Source organism: Balaenoptera acutorostrata, chromosome 8 (genome assembly GCF_949987535.1).
Source record: "Balaenoptera acutorostrata chromosome 8, mBalAcu1.1, whole genome shotgun sequence".
In the NCBI taxonomy this organism is placed as follows: Eukaryota; Metazoa; Chordata; class Mammalia; order Artiodactyla; family Balaenopteridae; genus Balaenoptera; species Balaenoptera acutorostrata.
This window is the reverse complement of record NC_080071.1, coordinates 24,136,231-24,159,660: the sequence shown is the minus strand read 5'-3', so window position 1 is coordinate 24,159,660 and position 23,430 is coordinate 24,136,231. Positions and strand designations below refer to the sequence as shown.

General features: G+C 36.5%; 1 protein-coding gene across 1 annotated transcript in view; it reads left to right on the top strand.

Moving 5' to 3' along the window:
* KCNH7 (potassium voltage-gated channel subfamily H member 7) overlaps positions 1-23,430 on the top strand; it is a 447,227-nt gene that overhangs the window by 359,086 nt on the left and 64,711 nt on the right. Inside the window, exon 7 of the mRNA XM_057551433.1 lies at positions 20,897-21,322. Within this exon, the coding sequence (XP_057407416.1) occupies positions 20,897-21,322 (426 nt within the window). The remainder of the gene's footprint in view (positions 1-20,896; positions 21,323-23,430) is intronic.

The window sequence follows — 23,430 nt, the reverse complement described above, 5'->3', positions numbered from 1 at the left end:
ATTTATAACTTTTATTTTAAATATATATTGCATTAAAGATATAAAATCTGTTATAAAAGTCACCTCATTTAACACCTGTCTTCATAACAAAGTAAATGATAGTTTCAAGATAATGAGTTTTACTGAATTACTGAATGTATTAAAGGTGCTCTGAGGTATTATCTGACAGTAACCCAGGCAAATATTAATATTTTGATACAGCCTTTGATATAATGAATATGTCTTGGAAGATTAGCACTAGAAGTTTGCTCTGTGTATAAAATTCCAGTGTAATTTTGACCAGAAAGTTTAAGGATGTTATTTCAGCAGGTTACAATGAGAAAGCTGAGGATTGATAGACTGAATTTCATTAATGGGCGCCAGGCTCCTTTAATGAGATGCCAAGCTTCAGAGGCTTCATCCAGGTTCTAAATGTTCAGGACAAGGCTTGCCAATTTGCTTTGCTGAAGGCAAAGAGTTCCCCCCACAAAAAGGTCTTCTCCAGTTGCAGTTTTCTGCATTCATGTATTCTGGGCTGAATTATCTCACCCATTGATTGCTGCCCTAGGAATTTCAGTGTTCATACAAACTAACAAACGTCCACCAGACAAGCCCAGCAATGCCCAGCTGGCTCTTTGTCCCCCATGGGAAATTTTCTCAGTCAGAGCCTGGTAATTGTTTAGCACAACTGCTGCAGTTTCAAGGGTGCCAGGTCATCTGAGCCAACTGTATGCACACAGCCCATGACTCATGGGACTGAGAAAGTACATGCTGCGGGTGGGCAGGGGCCTTCAAGGACTCCATTTTAAATTTGCCCTCTTCTTCGTCAGCTGTTTGGGGGAGAATACATAACGAAAGGCAGTTATTTAAGGGTTATAAATATCCTATATACTTGTGAAATTCAGCTATAGGAGTATATAATAATCTCACCTTTATCAAAAACATGTGCTGTATATCTCAACAGTCACTTGGCTGTACTGTATGTGTTACAATAACAGCTATACTGTAACACCTGTTACATAAATATGGCATAAAGAGCTGGCTTAATATCCAGGGTGAGGGGCAGTCTCGGGGGGGAGGCTGGGAATGCAAGCCCCATTCTCTGGCCTCATGCCATACTAGCCGGCAGAAGTGTTCGCCCTCAGGTCTTCCGAAATTATACTGGAAATACCAAAAATATATTTTGTTAGAAAAGTAGACAAAACCAGTTTATTATAAGGCAGTTTGAACTCATCAGACCTTTACTGTCAATTAGAGGCAGGAATATCCTCCTGAAAAAATCCTCCTACATAGTATTCTGTACACAAGTGGCATCATTAAACAGTGTCAACCTGCCACGTATATACCAGGTGTCTCCAGGGGCCTGTGGAATATATGATGATTAGGATGAGAGTTCTCAGTGTATTAGTTATCTTTTGCCGAGAAACAAATTACAAAATCTTAGTGACCGAAAATAACAAGAATTTATTATCTCACCGTTTCTGTGGGTCAGGAATCAAGGAGATGCTTAGGTAGGTAGTTCTGCTCAGGGCCTTTCACGAGGCTGCAGTCCAGTGACAGTCATGGCTGCAGTCATCTCAGAGCTAGACTAGAGAGGTCTCTGCTTCCACGCTCACTCACAAGGCTGATAGCTGGCTTTGGAAGATTCTCTTCTGAGGTCACCACGTGGCCTCCCCACGGGGCTACTTCACACGGTGGTAGCTGGCCTCCTCCAGAGAAGCGGCCCAAGAGAGGGTGCGAGAGCACACACGAGACTGAAGCCACAACCTTTTTATGACCTAATATTGAGAGCGGCAGCCCATCACATCTGCTGTATTCTATCCATTAGAAACAAGCAACTATGTCCACCCTACCCTCGAGGGGAAGGGATTATATAAAGACCTTAATTCTCAGGAGACAGAAATCAATGGGGGTCATCATAGAAGCTGCCTACCACACTGAGGGAATTAATTCAGGGCCTCAGCATTTCTCTCTGGAATTATAGCTACTACCTCTAATTAGTCTTAGGGCCTAATTTTGATCTCTTCCAATCAAACTACCCTTGCTATGGCAAAGTGGTCTTTAAAAACTGCAAATCTTGATACGTCAGCTAAAAACTGCTAATCGTCCTCGGGAGCATGTCTAAGCTTCTTAATGGGACATATAAGATCCTTTATACACAGAGCATAAAGGCGATATTAAATGGTCTCTAAGTTCATGTAAAGCTAGGCTGCCTGGGTTCTAATCCTGGCTCCACAATTTATCAGTTTTATGCCCTTGGGCAGGTTTATTAACATCATTTCAATTTCCTCATTGAAACTTGAAACAGTAATGATACTTATTTTATAGAATTATGGTGAGAATTAAATAAAATAATCCTTGTGCAACTCTTGGCACAAGTGTATTTCTTCCACTGACTTCTGGTTATTTAGGATTTTGAAGTCTACAACTTCATAATAACTGCGTTGCTTCACAAGCCAAACTCCTTAGATGGGCATTTAAAACTTCACACAGTCTGCCCCCCACAGATCTCTTTATCCCCACCATCTCCACACCCCCAATCTTCCTTTGCCCATTCTCAAATACATACACACACAGACATACACACACATACTAAACACACACACAGCATACATACACACATCTACCAACACACAACTATATACCAGGAGACTCACTGCTTTGGATTCACTCTAGATGCTTGTTCAAATTCAGATTTCTGAGTCTCACCTACACTCAGAGGGCAAAGGGAAGGAAATCAGCCTTTTGCAAGCTTTCTAGGTAGTTCTTATTCATAGAAAGCCTTAAAGACCACAGCCCTTGTCCCACTAAATGATCTTGCTGAGCATGTCTCCAAACTTTACTACTGTCGTGGCCTCTTCATGAAAAGCATGTCATTTCCAACTGAAAAAGAAAAAAAAAGATTTCAAGATTTACTCAGATAGCACCCTTGTCAAGCATCCCTAGATGGCCCCGCAGCAATTGATGGATCTTGCTTAGCTGGCCCTTGGCACGTTTTATGAAAATTATTAGTTTGCGCATTCATTCCCTGGGTTAGTTCAAGAGCAACTTGAATGCAGGGACCACCTCTGACAGCACTTCTGGCACAAGGTCAAAAATCGTCATTGCTCAGTTCATATTTTCTGCAATTTTAGCCATTACATTAAAGTCTACTTTTGCTCTCAAATGTGTTATCTTGTATGAGTCTATAAGACAACTTTTTCTATACAAAATAAGAATCTCGTAATAGTGTTTAGCTACTACATACCACTTTAACTTTTCAAATACATTATAAAAAAGAATAAATAGCTTGTCCAAGATATAGAAGTAGGACATTAAATTCTTCTGCCAAGACATTTTGTCAATAATCTTGCATAATTTGGAATAGCTAACTGCAAACTAAGTAATGTACAAATTTCAGTTGCATTGACTTAACAGTTTTATATTCCTTAGTACAAAGGCATAAGGTCAGAATGTGTTTGTATTTTTATTTATATTTTAGTGTCCCAGTTATTTTAATGCTTTAAGATTGCTGCTGAAGTTTTCTTCTCTAACTGGAACTTGGAGTGTATTAAGTAGCCAGTAATCAGATTCCTCCAACTTAGGATAAACAATTGCCAAGATTCATAACCAAACACATTTTAAATGGGGTCACTGCTGAGTCCACCACTGCCAAGGTGGCTACTCTCAAGATGGAGAGGACCAAGAGATGTAGCATCAAAACACCTGAGCAGCTGACAACATCTGCTGTTGGCACGTAAATGTGCAAGGTCACCAGCTGATCGGACATGTTGGATTACACTTAAAATTCAGTTGATGTTGATTTCACAACCTTTGGTGAAAGAATCACTTCCAGCTACTCTGTGACATGATAACTTCTGCTGACTAAACTCTCCCTGAAAGACAATTTACATAGCCTTCCAAGCCCACAGTCAGTGTGGGATCCTTTAGGCTGTATGGTTTCTCTTTTAATATCTTGTGAATTCCCCAGACAAAGCCTTCCACTGTCATAGGAAAGAACTAAAATCCATCCTGAAGTCAAACAGAATTATTTGGAAATGACATGCTGGTTATGGGGTAATCTACCTCTTTCCCTCAAGAGCAGATATAAGCAAAGATTGATAAAACAACGCATTTCTTCATTTGTGAGAGATTTTTCCCTTTACTCTATTATTATTCATTATTACTCTATTCGATATTTAGTATATTAGAATTACCTGTCCTCATTCCACAACTTAGTTATAATGTTAGTGCCCAGTTAAATTGTTCCAAAATTTACCGGCAATTAGATAATTTTGAGTATTTTTGCTGAGCGGTAATTACGTAAAGCTCATTACCAGTCCTCAAATTGAATGAGGAACCAAAACTAGTTACTAGGGAAGTAATACTAGTCAGGATGGCAGCCTGAGCTGCCACTTGCTTTATAAGACAGTTAATCATTCCTAATCTACAACATGTACAGTGAATTACAGAAATGTGTTTTTGACATCTTCTAAGTTTCTTTCATGACACAACATTGCCAAGCAAGAGTTCCCTAGCACATTAAACATGCAGTGTCTCTCTTGCTATTTTCAGACTCTAGGCAACATACCAACATCGATTAAGCACACACACACGCACACACACATTATATTTATACGCTCATTCTCAACACAGTTATAAGTTTAGCCCCTAACCACCCAGCTTATAGTGGCAAAGTAGATGCATTCAATTAAACAAAGAGAAATAAGACAACACACTAACAATATGTAAGTTTGACTGTGCAGTGCTGAGTAAATTCTGATTACTTCAGAGGTTGAGTTTAGCTCAAAGGAACACTATAAAAAGAAATATTAAAGGTGGATTTGAAAAATAATTGAACGGTAAACAGTCTATTATCTAGGAAATAGATGCCTTTTCTGGATCCATTGCTACTTAAAAGTGCATAGAGGAAAAGATAAAAATGGGATGAAGAGATGCATGACTGTATGGCAGTATGCACATCTATGTGATACTAAATGGATTTGGGGTAAATGTATAACATTAATATACAGTTAACTATTGTCAGGTCCTGCTTATACCCTCAACAAGAATATGGTATATGTCATTACTCAGCATACCTCACTGAATTGTCCCTACACAGAATAATGTCTTTGTGATCAAAGATCTTTTATTGATCTCAGGAAGCTTTCACTCTAGGACAGTGGGATTAAACATGAAATATATTTGGGCAGAAATCTTTGTACTCAATGGCCTGCTGCTATTAAGTCCTGCTCTATCAAGGCAAATGCCTATCCAATAAGTATATAGGATACATCCTTATGCATTAAAAAAGCTACATTTATATTTTGGAAATCTTCCCTCTCATAATAGAGCTTGAATTCAATATCAGCAACACAATAACCACTCTTGACTAGCAGAGTAAATTACAGTACAAAAAATGCAGTTAACAGTCAGAAACTTAGAGTATGTTAGGGCTGGAAGAGATTTTAGAGATCACTTAACTGAACCCAAGTATTTTATAATTAACATAATTAATATGACAATTTTTCCAAACCCTGGTCTGCAGAGCAGTACTTTCTGATAACACCTTTTGTACTGTCCATAACAAAATGAGAAAGATAAAGCGGTATAATAGGGTTTTCATAAAACTGAATATACTTATTTAAAATTATTGCCTTTTATTCTAAGAGTTTGTCCTTCCTTATATTTTTTATATTAACATATCTTATGAAATGATGATGATAGAAAAAGATATTTGCTTTCCCTGACATTTGTAATTGATTAAATAAAACCCTGACAACCCTGTGATACACCCCATTTCTTTTTAATTTAACCAAGCTGTGAAATCCAAGGCTTGGGGAACCACTGATTTAGATGCCAATATAAAATTTATCCCATTGACTCTTTTATATATGAGACACATAAATTTATCATAAAGCAAAATTAGTAAGAAGAGTTATTTATGAAATGAGCTATGTTAAAGGACATTGCTCCTGTTTACCACGTAAAATGTGGCAAAAGGTCTCAAATGCAATAATATGTCTTTTGCTATTCATATGTGCCTCTGACAAAAGAGAAACTGTAACAGTTTTTAGCTGTATTTGAAAAAGCTGGCATATTTTATCTATCAGTAAGACATAAAAACTGCAAGAACAAAGAAATCAAGGAGATTGAAGCATGAACATAATCATATTATTACACAGTTATTAGGATAAAGGTTATGGAGAAAATGATACTTGTCATCAGAAGGCACAAACTGGCTTGATTTTCATTTTTTCTGTGTCATTTGCATAATCCTTTTTGTTTCAGATAGGCATTTGCAGATTCATACCTCACCCCAGGAGACATGGATAGGAGTCAAATATCTTAGTAGGTTTTTTTCAAAGAATGTCAAGGTAAAAAAAATGTCTAATGAGATATTAAGAATAATATCAGGGAAAATGGAATTCAGGACCATTTAGAATCAAGATAAATTACCTCCTAGGAAGTTACTCCTGCGAGGTGATGCACAAAAACAGGAAGCTAATGAATCTCTGCTACAAAATTATGCTTCCACATCAAGTCTTCTAAATAGTCAAGAATGCCATATTTATTTCTTTTTACTTATTTCAGGTAATTCATATACCCATTGCTTTAAAGTTATGTACTTGTTGTGCAGGTTTATTCAGTAATTTTTAGAATATAGAATGCTTTTTTTTTTTTTACCTTTTTTGTTGTTGCTGTTTGTAGGGGTTTTTTTTTGTTTTTTGGTGTTTTTTTGGTTTGTTTTTGCCATTGTTTGAACATGGAGAAAACATTCAGATTTTTAGTAATTGGGCTGACCATACCATATTTAGGAGCTATTTCTGAGTCCTAGTAAGACATTTTTCATAAGTCCTTTGAATTTAAAACAACAGGAAAATAATTTGTCACATAAACAACTTTCTTCTTATGTATTTTTGACCACTCGTGTTGCAGGTTAGTCATCCAGTGAAAAATATGTATTGAGTACTTACCGTGTCAGCAGCAATGGATATGGGGTGGTTTGAAGTGCAAAAAAATAGCAAATGTGGTTAAGTCCATCAGGGAGTTTAGAATCTAGTAAACAATTTTATGAACTAATTCATAATTGCTCTTTGCAGAAGTTTGACTTCTATTAAACCTTTTTGTTTTGGAAGGGAGAAAGGAAAGGAAGGAAGGAAGGGAGGGAGGAAGGGAGGGAGGGAGGGAGGGAGGGAAGAAGGGAGAAAGAAGATAGGGGGATGGGAGAAAGGAAAAAAAAAAAAGAAAAATTGGTGATTTAACACCTGATTCTGTAGAAGTCATCTTGTTTTACTTCTTATAGTTGTATTGAGTTGATCTATAGATATTCTGGCATTTTCTATTCATTGCTCTTCTGGGTCCCTAATGAAACTTGTCAGACCTCCAAAAAGAACAAATCCAGGAGGCAAATGGTGGCCTTCCAAGAACTTGTTACTAAAGTAAACCACTTGAGTGGATTCCTGCAATTAGAGTCAAGTTTTACTATCATCAGACATGGCCCAACCAAGTAAGACTTGTCAACTGCAAATTTGGTAGGAAGGTCACAGTTGCTAAGGCTACTTAGTAACTGGATATTCTCAAACTTGACAGGAAGGCATTTCTCATTTGGGAAGTTAACAGGAATGAGAAACCATCTCTGAACCCAAGTTATTTAAAAGCAAAGCACAGGCCTTAGAATTAGTAGACCGTTCATCTTGTAGATACAGTTGGACACTTGGACAACACGGGTTTGAACTGTGTGGGTTCACTTATTCACAGATTTTTTTCAATAGTAAATACTACAGTACTACACGATCTGCTGTTGGTTGGGACCTTGGATACAGAGGAACCATGGATACAGAGCATCAACTATAAGTTATACATGGATTTTCAACTGGGAGCAGGGTTGGTGCCCCTAACCCCTGCATTGTTCAAGGGCCAACTGTACTCAGAAAATATCTGTCAGTAATGGAGAAAGAGCTCACCTGTGCTTCAGTCAAGATGCCATCTTTGAGTTCACTCTAATTTTGAGCACGTCTCCTGCTAGTGCCACCTCCATTAATTTATGCTTCATTTTCTCTCTAAACATTTCTTATTCTTACTCTTTTGCCTCTCTTTCTCTATTATTTCCTCTCACTTGATGATTATACATGTGCTGCAGTTCTATGGAATTCAGAGACCCATAGAAGTTCATGTCATAAGTTAGGATTTTTAACTATTGTAGGTCTTAGGTGACTTTGAGAATCCAAAAAAGAACATGAACACATTTTCCCTAAAAAAAAACACCACCATACTTCTTAAATTTAAAAAAAAATAATTTTAGGAAGTTCACAAAAACCCACCCATATATCCCAGAATAATACACTGTGTTAGATAATCATGTGATTGCTCATATACATATATACACATTTACATTTCCCCATCATCCTGGAATTTTTTTCATTTTATTGAAAAATAATTGACATACATGACTATGTAAGTTTAAGATGTACAGCATGATGGTTTAATTTACACATATTGTGAAATGATTATCACAAAAGGTTCAGTCAACATCCATCATCTCATATAGATACAATAAAAAGAAAAAAATATCTCCTGTGATGAGAACTTTATCCTGGAATTTTTATGGAGACTGTTTCTGATTTTTTTCCTTAAAATACATTAAGCCTTAACCCATAGATAATACAGCAAACACAGTGAAACCACACTGATATAGTGTAACTGAGTAAACAACCAGTGTGAGATAAGAGAGATAGGAGAACTGCACAATCTCAGAGATCAGCTATACTGATTTTGTTGCATGTATAATTTCTACAGGATCCTTAGAAAGTACACTCAAGATTTAAAACTGACGGGGACTCCACAAATACTTACTGTATTCATTTAAAAGAAGTACCCTTACTTACAGCAAAATAGAGAAATTCATATACTCTCTGAAGATACCCAAGAGTAATTTTCTCCAACCACCCATCAGATGTTCAGTTTCCTTTATGACAGTCATTCCAAGCAGGCCACTAAATGTTCCCTAGTTCCACGACATATGCTTTATGAGGAAATCTCCTATTGCTTGCTTAAACTGGGTCCTTTCAAAGTGTTTGAGGGCTTTCAAAAAATAGTTGATTCTCTTGGGCTTCCCTGGTGGCGCAGTGGTTGGGAGTCTGCCTGCTGGTGCAGGGGACACGGGTTCGAGCCCTGGTCTGGGAAGATCCCACATGCCACGGAGCAGCTGGGCCCGTGAGCCACAACTACTGAGCCTGCGCGTCTGGAGCCTGTGCCCCGCAACGGGAGGGGCCGCGATAGTGAGAGGCCCGCGCACCGCGATGAAGAGTGGCCCCCACTTGCCGTAACCAGAGAAAGCCCTCGCACGAGCCGAGGACCCAACACAGCCAAAAAAAAAATAAATATAAATAAATAAATAAAGTAGCTATAAAAAAAAAAAAAGTTTAAAAAAAAAAAATAGTTGATTCTCTAAATTACCACTCTATGCATGGCCCACAGGCCAATATAGCATAACAGATGTTCATAAACAAAGAAAAAATTTTATCTTACCAGCAAGCACGCATAACCAAGAGGCCTAACCATCTGTCTTCTGCTGTCTCTATCTTTGCATAATTGACTTGCTCCTAAGGTCACATCAGAGAACTGGGTTCAGTCAATAATTATAATTGACATTGAATGTTATTTATCATTTAATTTTGAGCTGTTCAAGTTAAATATGCCTAAAATCATAATAGTAATACCCACTTATTGGATGTTTATAGTGAAACAGGAGTTATATGTGGAACTTTATGTTTGTTGTCTTACTTAGTTTACAGATGCCTATGAGGTAGCGATTGCTGTCCTCATTTTGCTGTTAAGAAATCTGATACTCAGGGAGATTTTTTGAAATGGCCAAGCTGGAATATGTAACAGGGCTGTCTCAGTCAGGAGCCTGGCTTATTCTGCAATATTTGACAGATTATGGATTGCTAATTAAAATTGTCTTTATTATTATTTTTGGTGCCCATCATGGCCATCTAACATTTCTATTTTGTTCTTCCTGTATCCTACACACGTGTTTGTCCAAACGAGTGGCATTTAGGCTCTTGGCAAGAAGGGGTTGTACATAATTCTCTTTATTCACTATTTTGGCAAAGGTGATTAGGATTTTATTAAAGACATTTTGACAACTATGAAAATATACATACCCTTGCAAAATAATTTCTTCTTCTGGAAACATATGTATAGTTAAAAAAAAAAAAAAAAAAAGAACCACAGGCTTTGTCTCCAAGACAAAATGAATTGAATACTGATATGCTGCTGTAAATAAGAACACAGGCCTTTGGAACCAGACAACTTTGGGAAGTTAGCCACTAACCTCAGTTTTTGAATCTGTGGAGTGGAATAAACAATAGCATCGTCTTAATTTCCTGGGTTATCCTACAAATTACCACAAACTACGTGGCTTAAAACAACCTATGTTTATTCTCTTACAGTTCTGGAGGCTGAAAGTCTCAAATCCAGGTGTTAGCAGAGTCACTTCTCTCTTTGAAGGCTCAGGGGAAAATCTATTCCATGCCTTTCTCTCAGCTCCTTTGTTGCTGGAAATCTTGGTGTTCCTTGGCTTGTAGATGCATCTCTCCAATCTCTGTCTCCATCATCACATGGCATTCTTCCTGTGTGTCTGTCTCTGTGTCTCTTCTCCTCTTCTTCTAAGGACACCAGTCACATTGGATTAGAGCCCCCCTCAATCCAGTATGACCTCATCTTACCTTGATTACATCTGCAAAGACCCTACTTCCAAATAAGGTCACATTCACAGGTACTGGGGGTTAGGAGTAGAGCATATCTTTTGGGGGGGACACAATTGAAGTCATAGCAAGCACCTCTGATGTAAAACTGTAATATTTAAATGTGATAGTGCCTATCAAGCCTTCAGTAAATAATAGGCATTCAATAAAGTTAAGGGATGTTATGATTGATAATACTATAGTTGGCTCTGAGACCTCAGATAAATTATTCAGCCTCTCTTGAGTCAGTTTCCTTGTCCATAAAAAATGGAGATAATAATGTTTATTTCAAAGAGCTGTTGAGAGAATTGAATGTCATAATTCAGTACTGGCCCTGGTAACTCAGGGTTAACTCTCCTCTTTCTCCAAGAGATAGCATTGATGAGGTGAGCAGGAACTCTCTCAGGAGTCCAGTGTCATCAAATACACCATATTTCAAGGAAAAAAGAGCAAGGGTCAAAATAGGTTGACAGAAGACATTGAAGAGGGCAGCTCCGCTCCTTTCCCAGGTAGCGGTGGTGGCAGCTGCAGCCGTGAGTTTGGTCTTCCCCCGCCTAAGGAAGGAGGTGTTGGAGAAAGCACATCATTCCCCATTGTCCTCCTTTCCGTGATAGTGATTTTGGGGACACCTGGGCAGAAAGAGTCTGACTGAGCCAAGTGAGCATGTGCACATCTATTCCTTTGTGGTTTTTTACCCCTTGTTCACCCCACCCTTGAAAAAGTCACCAGAATAATGAGTGTGCTGGTTCATGTGATTTAGCTGGATTTAGATGTGGCTCTCTTGGTCTTTTACAAGTTGTTAACACCGGTGATGTGACTCTATTAAACTAAACCTCAAGGGAGAGCAGAGGAAAGAGATGGGATACACTGTGGACTTGATGTTTCTCTCCTGCCTGTTTGAGGACTTTGTCTTATTAAACATCCAAGTATTAGTTAAGGTAATGCTAGCACTGGAACTAATAAACCCCCATAACATTGAGGCTTATCCCAATATTATATTTCATGCTCAAGCAATACCAGAAACTGTATTTCTGTGCAATGAATAATTTCCTCCTCTTGGTAATTCAGTGACCAAGGTTTCCTACCTCTGGGGGCTCCCCTATCCCATAGGACTTACAGACCTGAAACCTTGGAAACATCTGACTTATGCCATGGAAGGAAAAAGAGAGAATAGGGAATGACACACCTGCTTCTTGAAGGCTTTGGCCAAGAAGAACTATTCATGACACATGACCATAGCTAGATGCAGATGAGGCTGAGTAATGTGTTCTTGGCTGGACAGACACATTCTAGCAACAACTCTACTCCACGGAAGGCAGAACAACACATTTTGGTGACAGCAGCTATTTCTATCATAATCCTTTCTCTCGTGAATCCTCCTTCTTGCCACTTTCATTGTCTCTTTTTCTTAAGCTACAAATATGCCCATTCAACTATTTTGAGTGCTTGCTATGTATATTCAGGTAAAGTGCTAAGTCCCGGGAATATTCCCTTGCCTTTTTTCTCCATCCCACATTTTAGTTATTTCCAGTGGATTCCCTCTTTCTTTACAGCCTCCTGGCAAATGAGTCTACTTTCCAGAACTTCAGCCACTGCCTCTGCAGGATGAAATATCAGGCTCCAACCCCCTCAGGAGCCCAATCCCAGACCTTCTATCTATCAGTTGACTCCTTGAATTGGTATCTGGCACATTTATCTCAAGCTGTCCTATCTAAACCCTGTACTTCTCTCTCTGATCTTTAAGGCGGTTCCTCATTCCTCTGTGCATTTGAACTGCTGTGCCAAGTGCTCCTTTTCCTGATTTCCATTTTTTCTTAAATTATGTCCATTTAAAAGCAAAGATAAAGAAAATGGAGAGAAGAGTGCATGTGTGTAGTTTGCATGAGAAAGGAAAGAGGAGAGAAGAGGCAGGCAAGAAAGCAAACATTAGGCCAGAAAGTATCTGGTATCAGCAACAAGGTGATACCCCAAGCTTCTCAGATCAGCCTGGCACAGGAGTGGGGCTGATTCAAAATTATTTGAATACAGAGCCGGAACCGAGGGCCACTGTCCAGCTGGCCATCGGTGTGGAAGTTAAGAGGAGTTTATGGTTCTGGAAGAAACTGTCATTTTTAATATGCATATATTTGAAGTAATACAAGAGTATTAAAAATGTTTAAGATATTATTTAACCTATTTCTTTCATATTCTGAGAGTCACACATATTTTGAGAAGCAGATATTTTTCTTTTTCTTTTTTTAAAAACTTTATTTATTTTATTTATTTATTTTTGGCTCTGTTGGGTCTTCATTGCTGCACGCGGGCTTTCTGTAGTTGCACCGAGCTGGGCCTACTCTTAGTTGCGGTGAGCAGCGTCTTACAGTGGTGGCTTCTTTTGTTGTGGAGCACGGGCTTTAGTAGTTGCAGCATGCAGGCTCAGTAGTTGTGGCTTGCGGGCTCTAGAGCGCAGGCTCAGTAGTTGTGGCGCACTGGCTTAGTTGCACCACGGCATGTGGCATCTTCCTGGACCAGGGATCAAACCTGTGTCCCCTGCATTGGCAGGCAGATTCTCAACCACTGCGCCACGAGGGAAGCCCGAGAAGCAGATATTTTTCATATTAACATACACAGGACATACAAAAACAAAACACTAAACCTGACATTTAGCTAGATGACTCCTATTTTCACAAATTCATACAATCTTCATGGCTCAATCCAACACTCACACACAAATACACACACGTGTGTGCACACATACCCACATACACACAAATGGCTAAATGTCTACTTTAAGCCTTAGAAAAGTATTTGAATACAGAATGCTGCAGTGATTCTACTACCTAATTTTAGTATTTTATTTATTTAAAAAAATTTCCTATGCTACAGATTTGATTTATTTGTCTGAATATTTTTCATCTTTTAATTTAAATATCTAGGTAACCATCAGTGGAGCTGCCTGTTTCAATGAAAATTACTCAGGTTTTACTTTATTTCTCAAATCAAATGCTTAAAAGCCAGGGGAGTTTCAGTCTTTTCTGATGCTATATAATCTATCTGATTCATTTTGTTACTGACTACTCTTTTGATAGATAAAAATACAGCTAGCCTATTAGTTAACTGCAAGTCCCAAGAAAAAGATAAATAACACACGAGCAGTCTCTACCAACACCTCAGCATGGCGTTTAACAGCTGCCAAAAGTACTGTATAATCTTTTAGAAGGCTTAATCGTTCCCTATTGCACTTTTCAAAAGAGAAGAGTAGTTATTAATCCTGGTGTTCGCACAAAATTTTCACAGTAGATCTTCATTGAATAAATAGTGCTGTTTCCTATAAAGATTTTGGTTTTATATAACACTTAACTGTTCGAGGTTAAACAAATAGTAATGTGCTAGCAAAGAGAAAAACTATATTTGGTAAAGAAAACCACATTTTAGGCTGTATTAAACTGTACATGTAATTGGTGGTTTTGAGGAAAGAAAATAGAAGTGTCTTTCTGGAGATCATGGAGTTCCCCTTTTTTATACAGTGAGGTTTCTTCCCCGCTTTTCTTCCTCTCTTAAAAGAAAATCCTTATAATAGTTCAATTAATCATGTTTTATCTTTCTAAAGTGTGTTATTACTCAAATGCGTGGGAGAAGCTGGCTCTCAGCAAAATGTAATAGACTGTATAGTAGACTTTTTCTTTTCAATCATTGGCCCCTTAGAATCCTATTTACATCTTTTAGAACAATTAGTTACCTATCTAATATTTTGTTTCCAACAGAATGACTCCCAGGCACTGTCATAATTAATTTTAACTTTTTGGGGACTTAACGATTCATACATTTATCCAATTCCAAAGTAAGTATGAGGTGGCATTATAAAAGATATATGCATTTAGAACATTAAAATGGAAATAAGATGATTAAAACAATATAAAGGGAAAGAGAAATAATGGTACTGAAATTCTAAACTCATACACTTTTTTGTAAGATTAAAAAAAGTAACTATAAGTAATGAAATAACTCATTGTCATTTTTTAAACAAAAAAGATATGAAACCTTTTGATTTCTCAAGAGAGATCCATTTTTTTCTAGAAATGAATTATAAATATGTATATATAATGCAAATATTTGCAAAAATGACATTAAACAACATAAACATTGCATTTAGCTTTATGAGGAAAGAATGCAAAAACATGCTTCTTATATCAATCCAGAATGAAAGCTTAACGCTTGAATATGAAATGCTAATGAAGTAAAAGTATTTTAATAAGAGGCCTAACCTGATGGGTCTTAAAAAGTGGCTTATTTTAATCTAACTTGATGAGCAATATGGCTAAAGATACTCAGAGGAATGGACATCTACAGACTTAGCACATCCAATTATCTTCTTATAACGTGATTTGTCCCAGCCACCAATGTGACACAAATTTAAGGAGAAACAGTTCAAGTCTGGGCAAAGTTGGGATTATGTGCAGTCTGTGTGGACTGAATGGAGATAAACATAATATGAATTAGATGTGCAGAGAGCAAAGTAAACATTCTGTTGTAGAAAAAGGAATCCTAACTTGCCTAACAAGGAACCAACTCAATTCTGATAGGAGTAAGCCACCGTGGTGATATGTGCAGACCCATCCTCAATATCTTAGACCTTTCTGACTGAGATTCTATAATTCTTTTTTTAGAAGTTTTTATTTTGAACAATTTAAACATATTATAAAAATAGAGAGAATAGTATATACCCATCACCCAGTTTCAATAAAAATCAACACTGCATATAACCAGACTTTCTCTCACCTTTCCCTTCCCTCACTCTGGATTTTATTGGAGCCCACCTCAAATATTATAGCATTTCATCCACAAATATTTTATTATGTATCCCTAAAAGGTTAAGACAATTTTTAAAACGTAAGCACAACATCATTATCACATCTAAAAACAATACTCGTCAACAATTTCTGTGATAGCTTGTCTCCAAGATGGACACAGTTAATTCCTTCTTTCCACATGCATGCCATTGCCCTATCAAAATGTAAAGACTAATTCTCTACTTTTTTGAATCTATGCTAAGCTATGACTGTTTTGGCCAGTAGTATATGGTCGGAGTAATGCTGTACTACTTCTACTCCTTGACTTTAAGAGGACTAGATATTTCTACTTCTCTCTTGGGAGTACTAAACATCCACATAAGACATCTTACTACCCTGTTAGCTAAAAAAAAAACCATATGCAGAAGCTCCAAGGAAAGGAAAGACCATATGGAGAAACAATATATATGTAAATATAATTATTATATTATTTATATTATATTATATTATTTATCTTATATTATTTATATTATATTATATTATATTATATTATATTATATTATATTATATTATAGAGAGAGAGACCCATTTGCTCCAGCATCTTGAGTGAACCATGCCTTCGAACTGTTCACACCAAGGTACTGGATATGTGAGGGAATCCTTCCTGGATTCTCCACACAAGCTCAGCCACCAACTAATTATGACTGAGAGACCCCAATTGACACTGTGTGGAACAGAAGAATGGCCCAGCCAAGCCCTGCCTAAACTTTTCATCCATATAATCATGAATAATAAAATAACTGTTGTTTTAAGCCACTATGTGTTAGCTTAGTTTATTCTAAGGAGAAGATAACTGAAACAATACCTTAATGTTATCAACATCCAGGCAGTGTTCAACTTTCTCCAATTGGTTCATATATGTTTTGGTTATATTTGGTTAGTTAGATTCAAGATTTAAACAAGTAACCCAAGAACACTAAAAAATAATGAAATTACTTTATGTCAATATCTCCCATTTTATCGGCTACTTTTATAGAAAGTATCTGATGTGATATGGTAGCTCTGTATGGATAGGTTATTTGAGCAAAGATTACTGTCCCCATCACACAGATGATAAGAAAAAGATCCAAAGAGATTCAATGATTTACCAGAAAAATTGTATCCAGAATTTAAACCCAGCTCTTCAAATTTAAAATTTAGGGCTCTTTCCCTTATTCCAAACCTGGTTGAGCCTTCAAAGATTGTAATTACCATGATTGGCTCTAATAAGACTCATTATTGGAACCATAAAGAAACAAATGTTTCTCCACTCCTCATTCTTACACCCGGAGATGAATTTATTTCTGAAATGTGTCCTTCCTCTCTGTCTCTGCCACCTGGTTCCTAGTACAGGATTTCCTGATCTCTCCTCATTTACCTATGTTTCTTAGTACCAAAGTCTTAAGTGATCTCTAAGCCTCTGGCCCTACCCCTCGTTGCTTTCTCCTCCACTCCACTGCCAGATGCATTTATTTGCAACTAAACTTGGTCACCTCAACCTCCTTGCCTAGTAAACTTTAACAATTCTCAAACCAACAACCACAGAAAGGAATATTCTCAAATGTCCATGAGTGCTCCTGGAAAATCTTAAAAATTCATCTCTCTTGGTAAAACCTAAAACAGTACAATAATCTTCTGAATCAATAAGATAATCACTTAATAACAGAGTACTACCATCTACCTGATTTCAGTGCCTATGATAGCATGTGGATTTACGAGACTTCATAATACCAAAGCATGCTGTATAAATAAGTTTTTGAAGTCATTTGGCTAATAAAATTCGTGACAGAATTGAGTGATCATATAACATAGGTATAGCCATGAAGAAGCTTAAGAACCTATATCATGAGGTTTGTTACCATACCAGTTACTAAAAATGCATTGTCAAAACACACTCCATTGTTGTATGTACCAAATTTCAGTGGTTCAGTATTGATAGGTATATTGGAATTTAACAAGTGAACTACATTTCTGATCCCAGTTCCAGAGATAATTTGATTAATTACTTAATATAGAATTCAATAATGCTTCAAAGTTAAAGTCAACTCCAAGTAAATAAAAAGCTTTTAGAGTATCAAGTAACACCATTTAAATGGGCTTTCGAAGCCTAGTAGGAGCATAATTTGCATTAAAGATTAGATTAGATTATCCTAATACAGCAATAAAATCTTTGAAGTTTGTAATTCTATTTTGACTACATACTTTTTGCAAAAAAAGCATTGAGGTTAGAAGAGAGAAAATTATCTTACCTATTAGATCAAACCACACATAATAGCCAAAGTTCAACCATTTTTGTCCTACAGATATGTCAAATATTGAATTAGTGATGGTAGTATGAATTCACTGGTTTTGTAAATATTTTTGTAAATCATTTGTTTTCATTATTTGTCCTTGTATTAGCTCACTAGGGCTACCGTAACAAAATATCACAAAATGGGTGGCTTAACACAATGAAAACTTATTCTCTCACAATTCTGGAGCCCAGGAGTCCAAAGTCACGGTATTGGCAAGGTTGGTTCCTTCTGGAGTTTCCAGGGGAGAATTTGTTTCATGCTTCTCTTCTAGGTTCTGGGGGTTGCCAGCAATCCTTGGTGTTCCTTGTCTTGCATCTATATCTGCCTTCATTCTCCCTGTTTGTCTTTGTGGCATTCTCCCTGTGTGTCTTCGTGTCTCTGTATCCAAATTTCCCTTTTTTTATAAGGACTCCAGTTATTGCATCAGGGCCCACCCCAAGCCACTAGAACCTCATTTTTATTTGATTACAGCTACAAAGGTGCTATTTCCAAATAAGGTCACATTCACAGGGATTAGGACCTCACCATATCTTTGGGGTCCACAATTCAACCCACAAGAGTCATAGTAAGAGGTGTAAGCTTGAAAAGTTTCAACCTAGTTTTATTTTTGTGCATATTTACCTAACACTATATATAAGAATAATATAATCATCATTGGAGTTCTGCCTTAAGTATCTTTCCCTTCAAAAGGAGTCTGTATTTTATTCAAACGTGAGCAACGCTAACCTAAAGGAGAAAGCCTGAGGTCCCTATCATGTCACATTAGGTCTTTTGCTGCCATCCTTCACCACCACTCCCTTGCATTTAATCCATCAGCAATATAAGGCAGCTTATAATTCCTGAACACACAACGCATTGTTTTATGCATCCCCACCTTTGTTCATTCTGTTTCCTCTGCCTGTAATGGCCTTCCCATTCCAACTTCATCATCTCCTACCACTTCCTACTCGAAGTCTCAGTTCAAGTGCCATCTTCCCCTAAAAGTCCCCTATGATGACACCCCGCAGCGCTACCACGAACCCCAGGAGCTGAGTGAACCTCAGCAAGGCTCTCATTTTCTTCCTCGTCTCTCTACCAATAGACAATAAACTCTGTGATTTCAGGGACAGTGTCTTCCCAGTTTTTCAGTCTCCACTCTTAGCACAACAGTCTTCTAAGTGTTAAATGAATGTTTGCATATGTGGGATGGAAATAGTTCCACCCACAGTTTTTACTTCTCAAGGGTAACTCCAAGGTGCTGGATGTATTCTAATTTATACTTCTGCTAAAACAAGTATTCAAATAGTCCCATCTGGGAGATAGGTATCAGAAGTATGAGACTTAATCAGGAAGCAAGCTCAGACAATATCCCCATATTTAGAAATAAATTTTTTTGTTCTCTTTGGATGATTATATACTCTTTTTTTTTTTTAATGAGAGAAATTTGTGACTTCAGGGATTTGGGAAGATCTCAAAAATTTAGTCATGTTGCCAGAGTACACTGAGTGCATAGAGAATAGGAGAAGGAACTGAAAGATAGAACGGGTCCATATTTTAGATGACTTTGAGAGCCAAAATAAGGTTTCAGATTTTACTTTCTACATACTGAGTAGTCCCCGGTTTTTGAGAAAGGAACATTACATAATGACATCTTATAAGATGATCCATTCCTTTCAAACCAAAATATCATACATTGGTTTCTATATTAAGCATAACAGGATAGAGTTCTATCAGTCTGCACTTATCAGTTGATAGATTATCCAAACATTATTCTTATTTGGATATTGGGAATTAGATATAGATATAGATACAGATATAGATATAGATCTTGGATTCTAAGGATTTTTAGTATTTCATAAACAGTGAAGTCACTTATTTTTCAGAGTTCTCTTTGACTAATAATTCCTGTCATTTCTCACAACTTAAAATAATATTCCTTTTCCACCATATAATTGTAGTTCAAATTTACTCTGGGCTTTACTCTCAATTCTTTATTATGTTTTTCAAGCTAGTTAAATCAGTTTAGCTGTTATCTAAAAACAGCTTGGTCTATTTTAACTGAACTAAGGTTATATTTAAAAGTCATGTTTTACTTCATTTGGGGTTATTTAACTTCTCAAGTTCTTTTTAAGATAAAAACGGTAACTCATATGTGAAAAAACGTATGGTATATGACGATGAAAATGAGACTTAAAATTGAAATTTGCTGTGATAATTTATTATTATAATCAAGTTAAAATCTACATGGAAATTTTCTACTGGGTAGTGTCACAATTCAAGTTTAGCTCTTATTTTTTCAGATAAACTAAGACTCTAAAAGGTGAATTATTTTAGTCTACCCAATGCTTTATTAAGTAGAATAAATCTTAGAGTTTAAGTACCCCTTGGTGGCTAAGAATCTTGCAGCCTCTCCAGATCAATATTCTGAATATCTCCTTGCACCATTCTTTCCACATGGTTCTTTAAATGTGATGAAGGAGTTCAGGTGAAAGTATATTTGTCCCAGAATATAAAATACTCCTTCAACCTTTTAGGAAAAAGACTCCTTTGTGTTTATTTTAATCCCATGTCCCTTGTTTTCTAATGTTAAAAACAGATTTGCAGGTGGGAAATTTTAATTAAAGATTTGAATGAGTTGAGTTTAATTTATCAAAGTTTAATTATAAATTAAATATATGTAAATTAAATATGACCATGGATCCAAGTAGACTGTTTCTAATCATTACAGCCAATCCTTTTTTAGGTTTGAAAACAATTTTTCATGTATTAAACTGATTTTATGATTTTCTAAAAACTGCTATGTATTTTTATTTCTGAGTAGTAGTATGTTCCAAAGGAACCAGTAACCCATTCCTTAGTATCTCAGTGACAATATTCACTATTTTTTAGTGAAAATTATATTTATCAAGAAATACCAATGAGGTTTTCTGGGGTCAAACATACTGGATGGTAGGGGCTTATATGAGTTCCTTTAAATGTACATACTTCACAATTCCATGATTTTTTCTAGAAGATTTTGCTGTATAATTACCTTAATATTTTTATAGATTTGGAGATTAAATAATCACATTTTTATGTAGTGTATGATTCTCTTTTCTGTATTCAGGTTCTCTCTTTAGGAGCAGACGTCCTACCAGAATATAAACTGCAGACACCACGCATCAACAAGTTTACAATATTGCACTACAGTCCTTTCAAGGCCGTCTGGGATTGGCTTATTCTGCTGTTGGTCATATACACTGCTATATTCACTCCCTACTCTGCAGCCTTTCTCCTCAATGACAGAGAAGAACAGAAAAGACGAGAATGTGGCTATTCCTGTAGCCCTTTGAATGTGGTAGACTTGATTGTGGATATTATGTTTATCATAGATATTCTAATAAACTTCAGAACAACATATGTAAATCAAAATGAAGAAGTGGTAAGTGATCCAGCCAAAATAGCAATACACTACTTCAAAGGCTGGTTCCTGATTGACATGGTAGCAGCAATTCCTTTTGACTTGCTGATTTTTGGATCTGGTTCTGATGAGGTAAGAGCTGCTTAAGAATCTTATTTTCTGAAAGATTGAAGTTATAAAAGTGAAGCTATTTTAACTGCAAAAGAAGCGGTTGCTTTACAAACTTTCTATATCACACAGATAAAATTCATTTTCAATTGGAAATGCTATAAAATGAAATGGAACATTTTTGCCATTGCATATAATTCACAATTCTATTTTTGCTAAGAAATAGTAAAGACTATTTATCTTTTAAACAACAAATTAAACTTTGAGACAAGTGTTTCATACCACATAGCACATTCCTAGAATGTATAATTTCTACATATTAACTTTATGGATATAAAACTATCAAAGATGAAGATTCCTCTTTCTTAACTCATAATTGTGGTTTGCAAGAGCAGGGACTTGTTTTATGTTCAAATTATGTGTAAGAGGCATCTTCTGAAATGTTTTATTCAAAACTCTCTCTTAAATAATACCTAGGTTGAAAAATACTTCTTGTGTCCCCACTATCTTATAAAGTTGGAAATTTCTTAAAAGTATTATTTCACCCTATTATTTTTTATTTTAAATATTTACTTATTTATTTGGCTGTGCCGGGTCTTAGTTGCAGCATGAGGGATCTTCGTTGCCACACACGGGATCTTAGTTGTGGCATGTGAACTCTAAGTCGCGGCATGTGGGATCTAGTTCCCTGACCAGGGATTGAAACTGGGCCCCCTGCATTGGGAGCGCAGAGTCTTAACCACTGGACCACCAGGAAAGTCCCCTAAAGTTGGAAATTTTAAGGAAATCTGACAAGTGGATGTGCATTTTCTGGATAGAAAGTCCATATTTTTAATCAGATTCTTCTCAAAGGGTTCTTTGATCTAAAACAAGTTACGTTCTCCTAAAATCTCCTCCAATTTATTGCACTAATTTTTTGTAAATAAATTTCCTGGATTCTATAACAAAGTTTTACAGAAGGTGTGAAAGTAGATCTAAGGGATTAGATTGAGAAAGATAACCTGGGTGTGTTGAATTTTTAAAATTCAGGGTCAGGAATTCCCTGGTGGTCCAGTGGTTAGGACTCTCTGCTTTCACTGCCCTGGTCCTGGGTTCAATCCTTGGTCAGGAACTGAGATACCACAAACCACACAGCGTGGCCAAAAAAAAAAAACTAAAATTCAGCATCCTTTTCTACCTAAGAATCAGTCAGTGCCTCACCATCATTTTGGGTTTTTTTTCAAGAGGAGATCACATATCATAAATGCCCTCTGCAGATGGTTGCTCCCTGACCAATTAGCACTTGAGGACAAGAGAATCCCCTTCAGCCAAGGGAAACAATAGGTTTAGAAGTAAATTCTCTCCCACAGAACATGCCCATCAAACTGGATGAATTAAGAGCAGGGTAATGGAACAATATATTCTTCCTGGATTCTACAGACCTTAGACAAAGTCTCAAACTTGACTTTCCACATCTATAAGGATGATAATATTACTTTCCCTGCTTAAGTTTTTTTTTTCTTAATTTGAGACTCTAATGAGATGATATATGTAAAACTCTAGCAAAATACTCAAAAAAAATCAGCTGCTGTTAAACTAGTTGAACTCTTAATGTTAGATATTCCTAACTTTGGTTTTTAATTAAAAGGCAAGCAAGTGAAATACTTCTTTATCAATATTTATCTTTATGAGTTTCTTACAATGGGTGAATCCATGTAATTACACCAAATAAGTTCTTATTGATAAATAGAGTAAAACCTCACTTTCAAATTTTAAAATATATACACCAACAGCAAATTAAATTTCAGCTTAGTGAAATGAAAGAATGGGTAAACAATAAATAGGCAAACAAGATTGTTAGGGGAAGTTGATTTACCAATGATATTTAATCAATAGCAATCAAACAAGTGAATATTAGAATACGCTAATTATTCTAAGATGCAGCACTTGATCAGTTTAATTTCAGTTACTATATCATCACTTGAAAATAAAAGTTTATTAAAATATGTAATTCAAGTAATCACTGTTTCAGACAGAACTTCAAGTGAGCTGAAACAAGAGAAAATTTATATGATTCACATTAATATAGGATGAAATAGTCTTGGGGAAAAATGGTGTCTGGATCACCTTTCTCATGTAGCATAAAGGAAAAG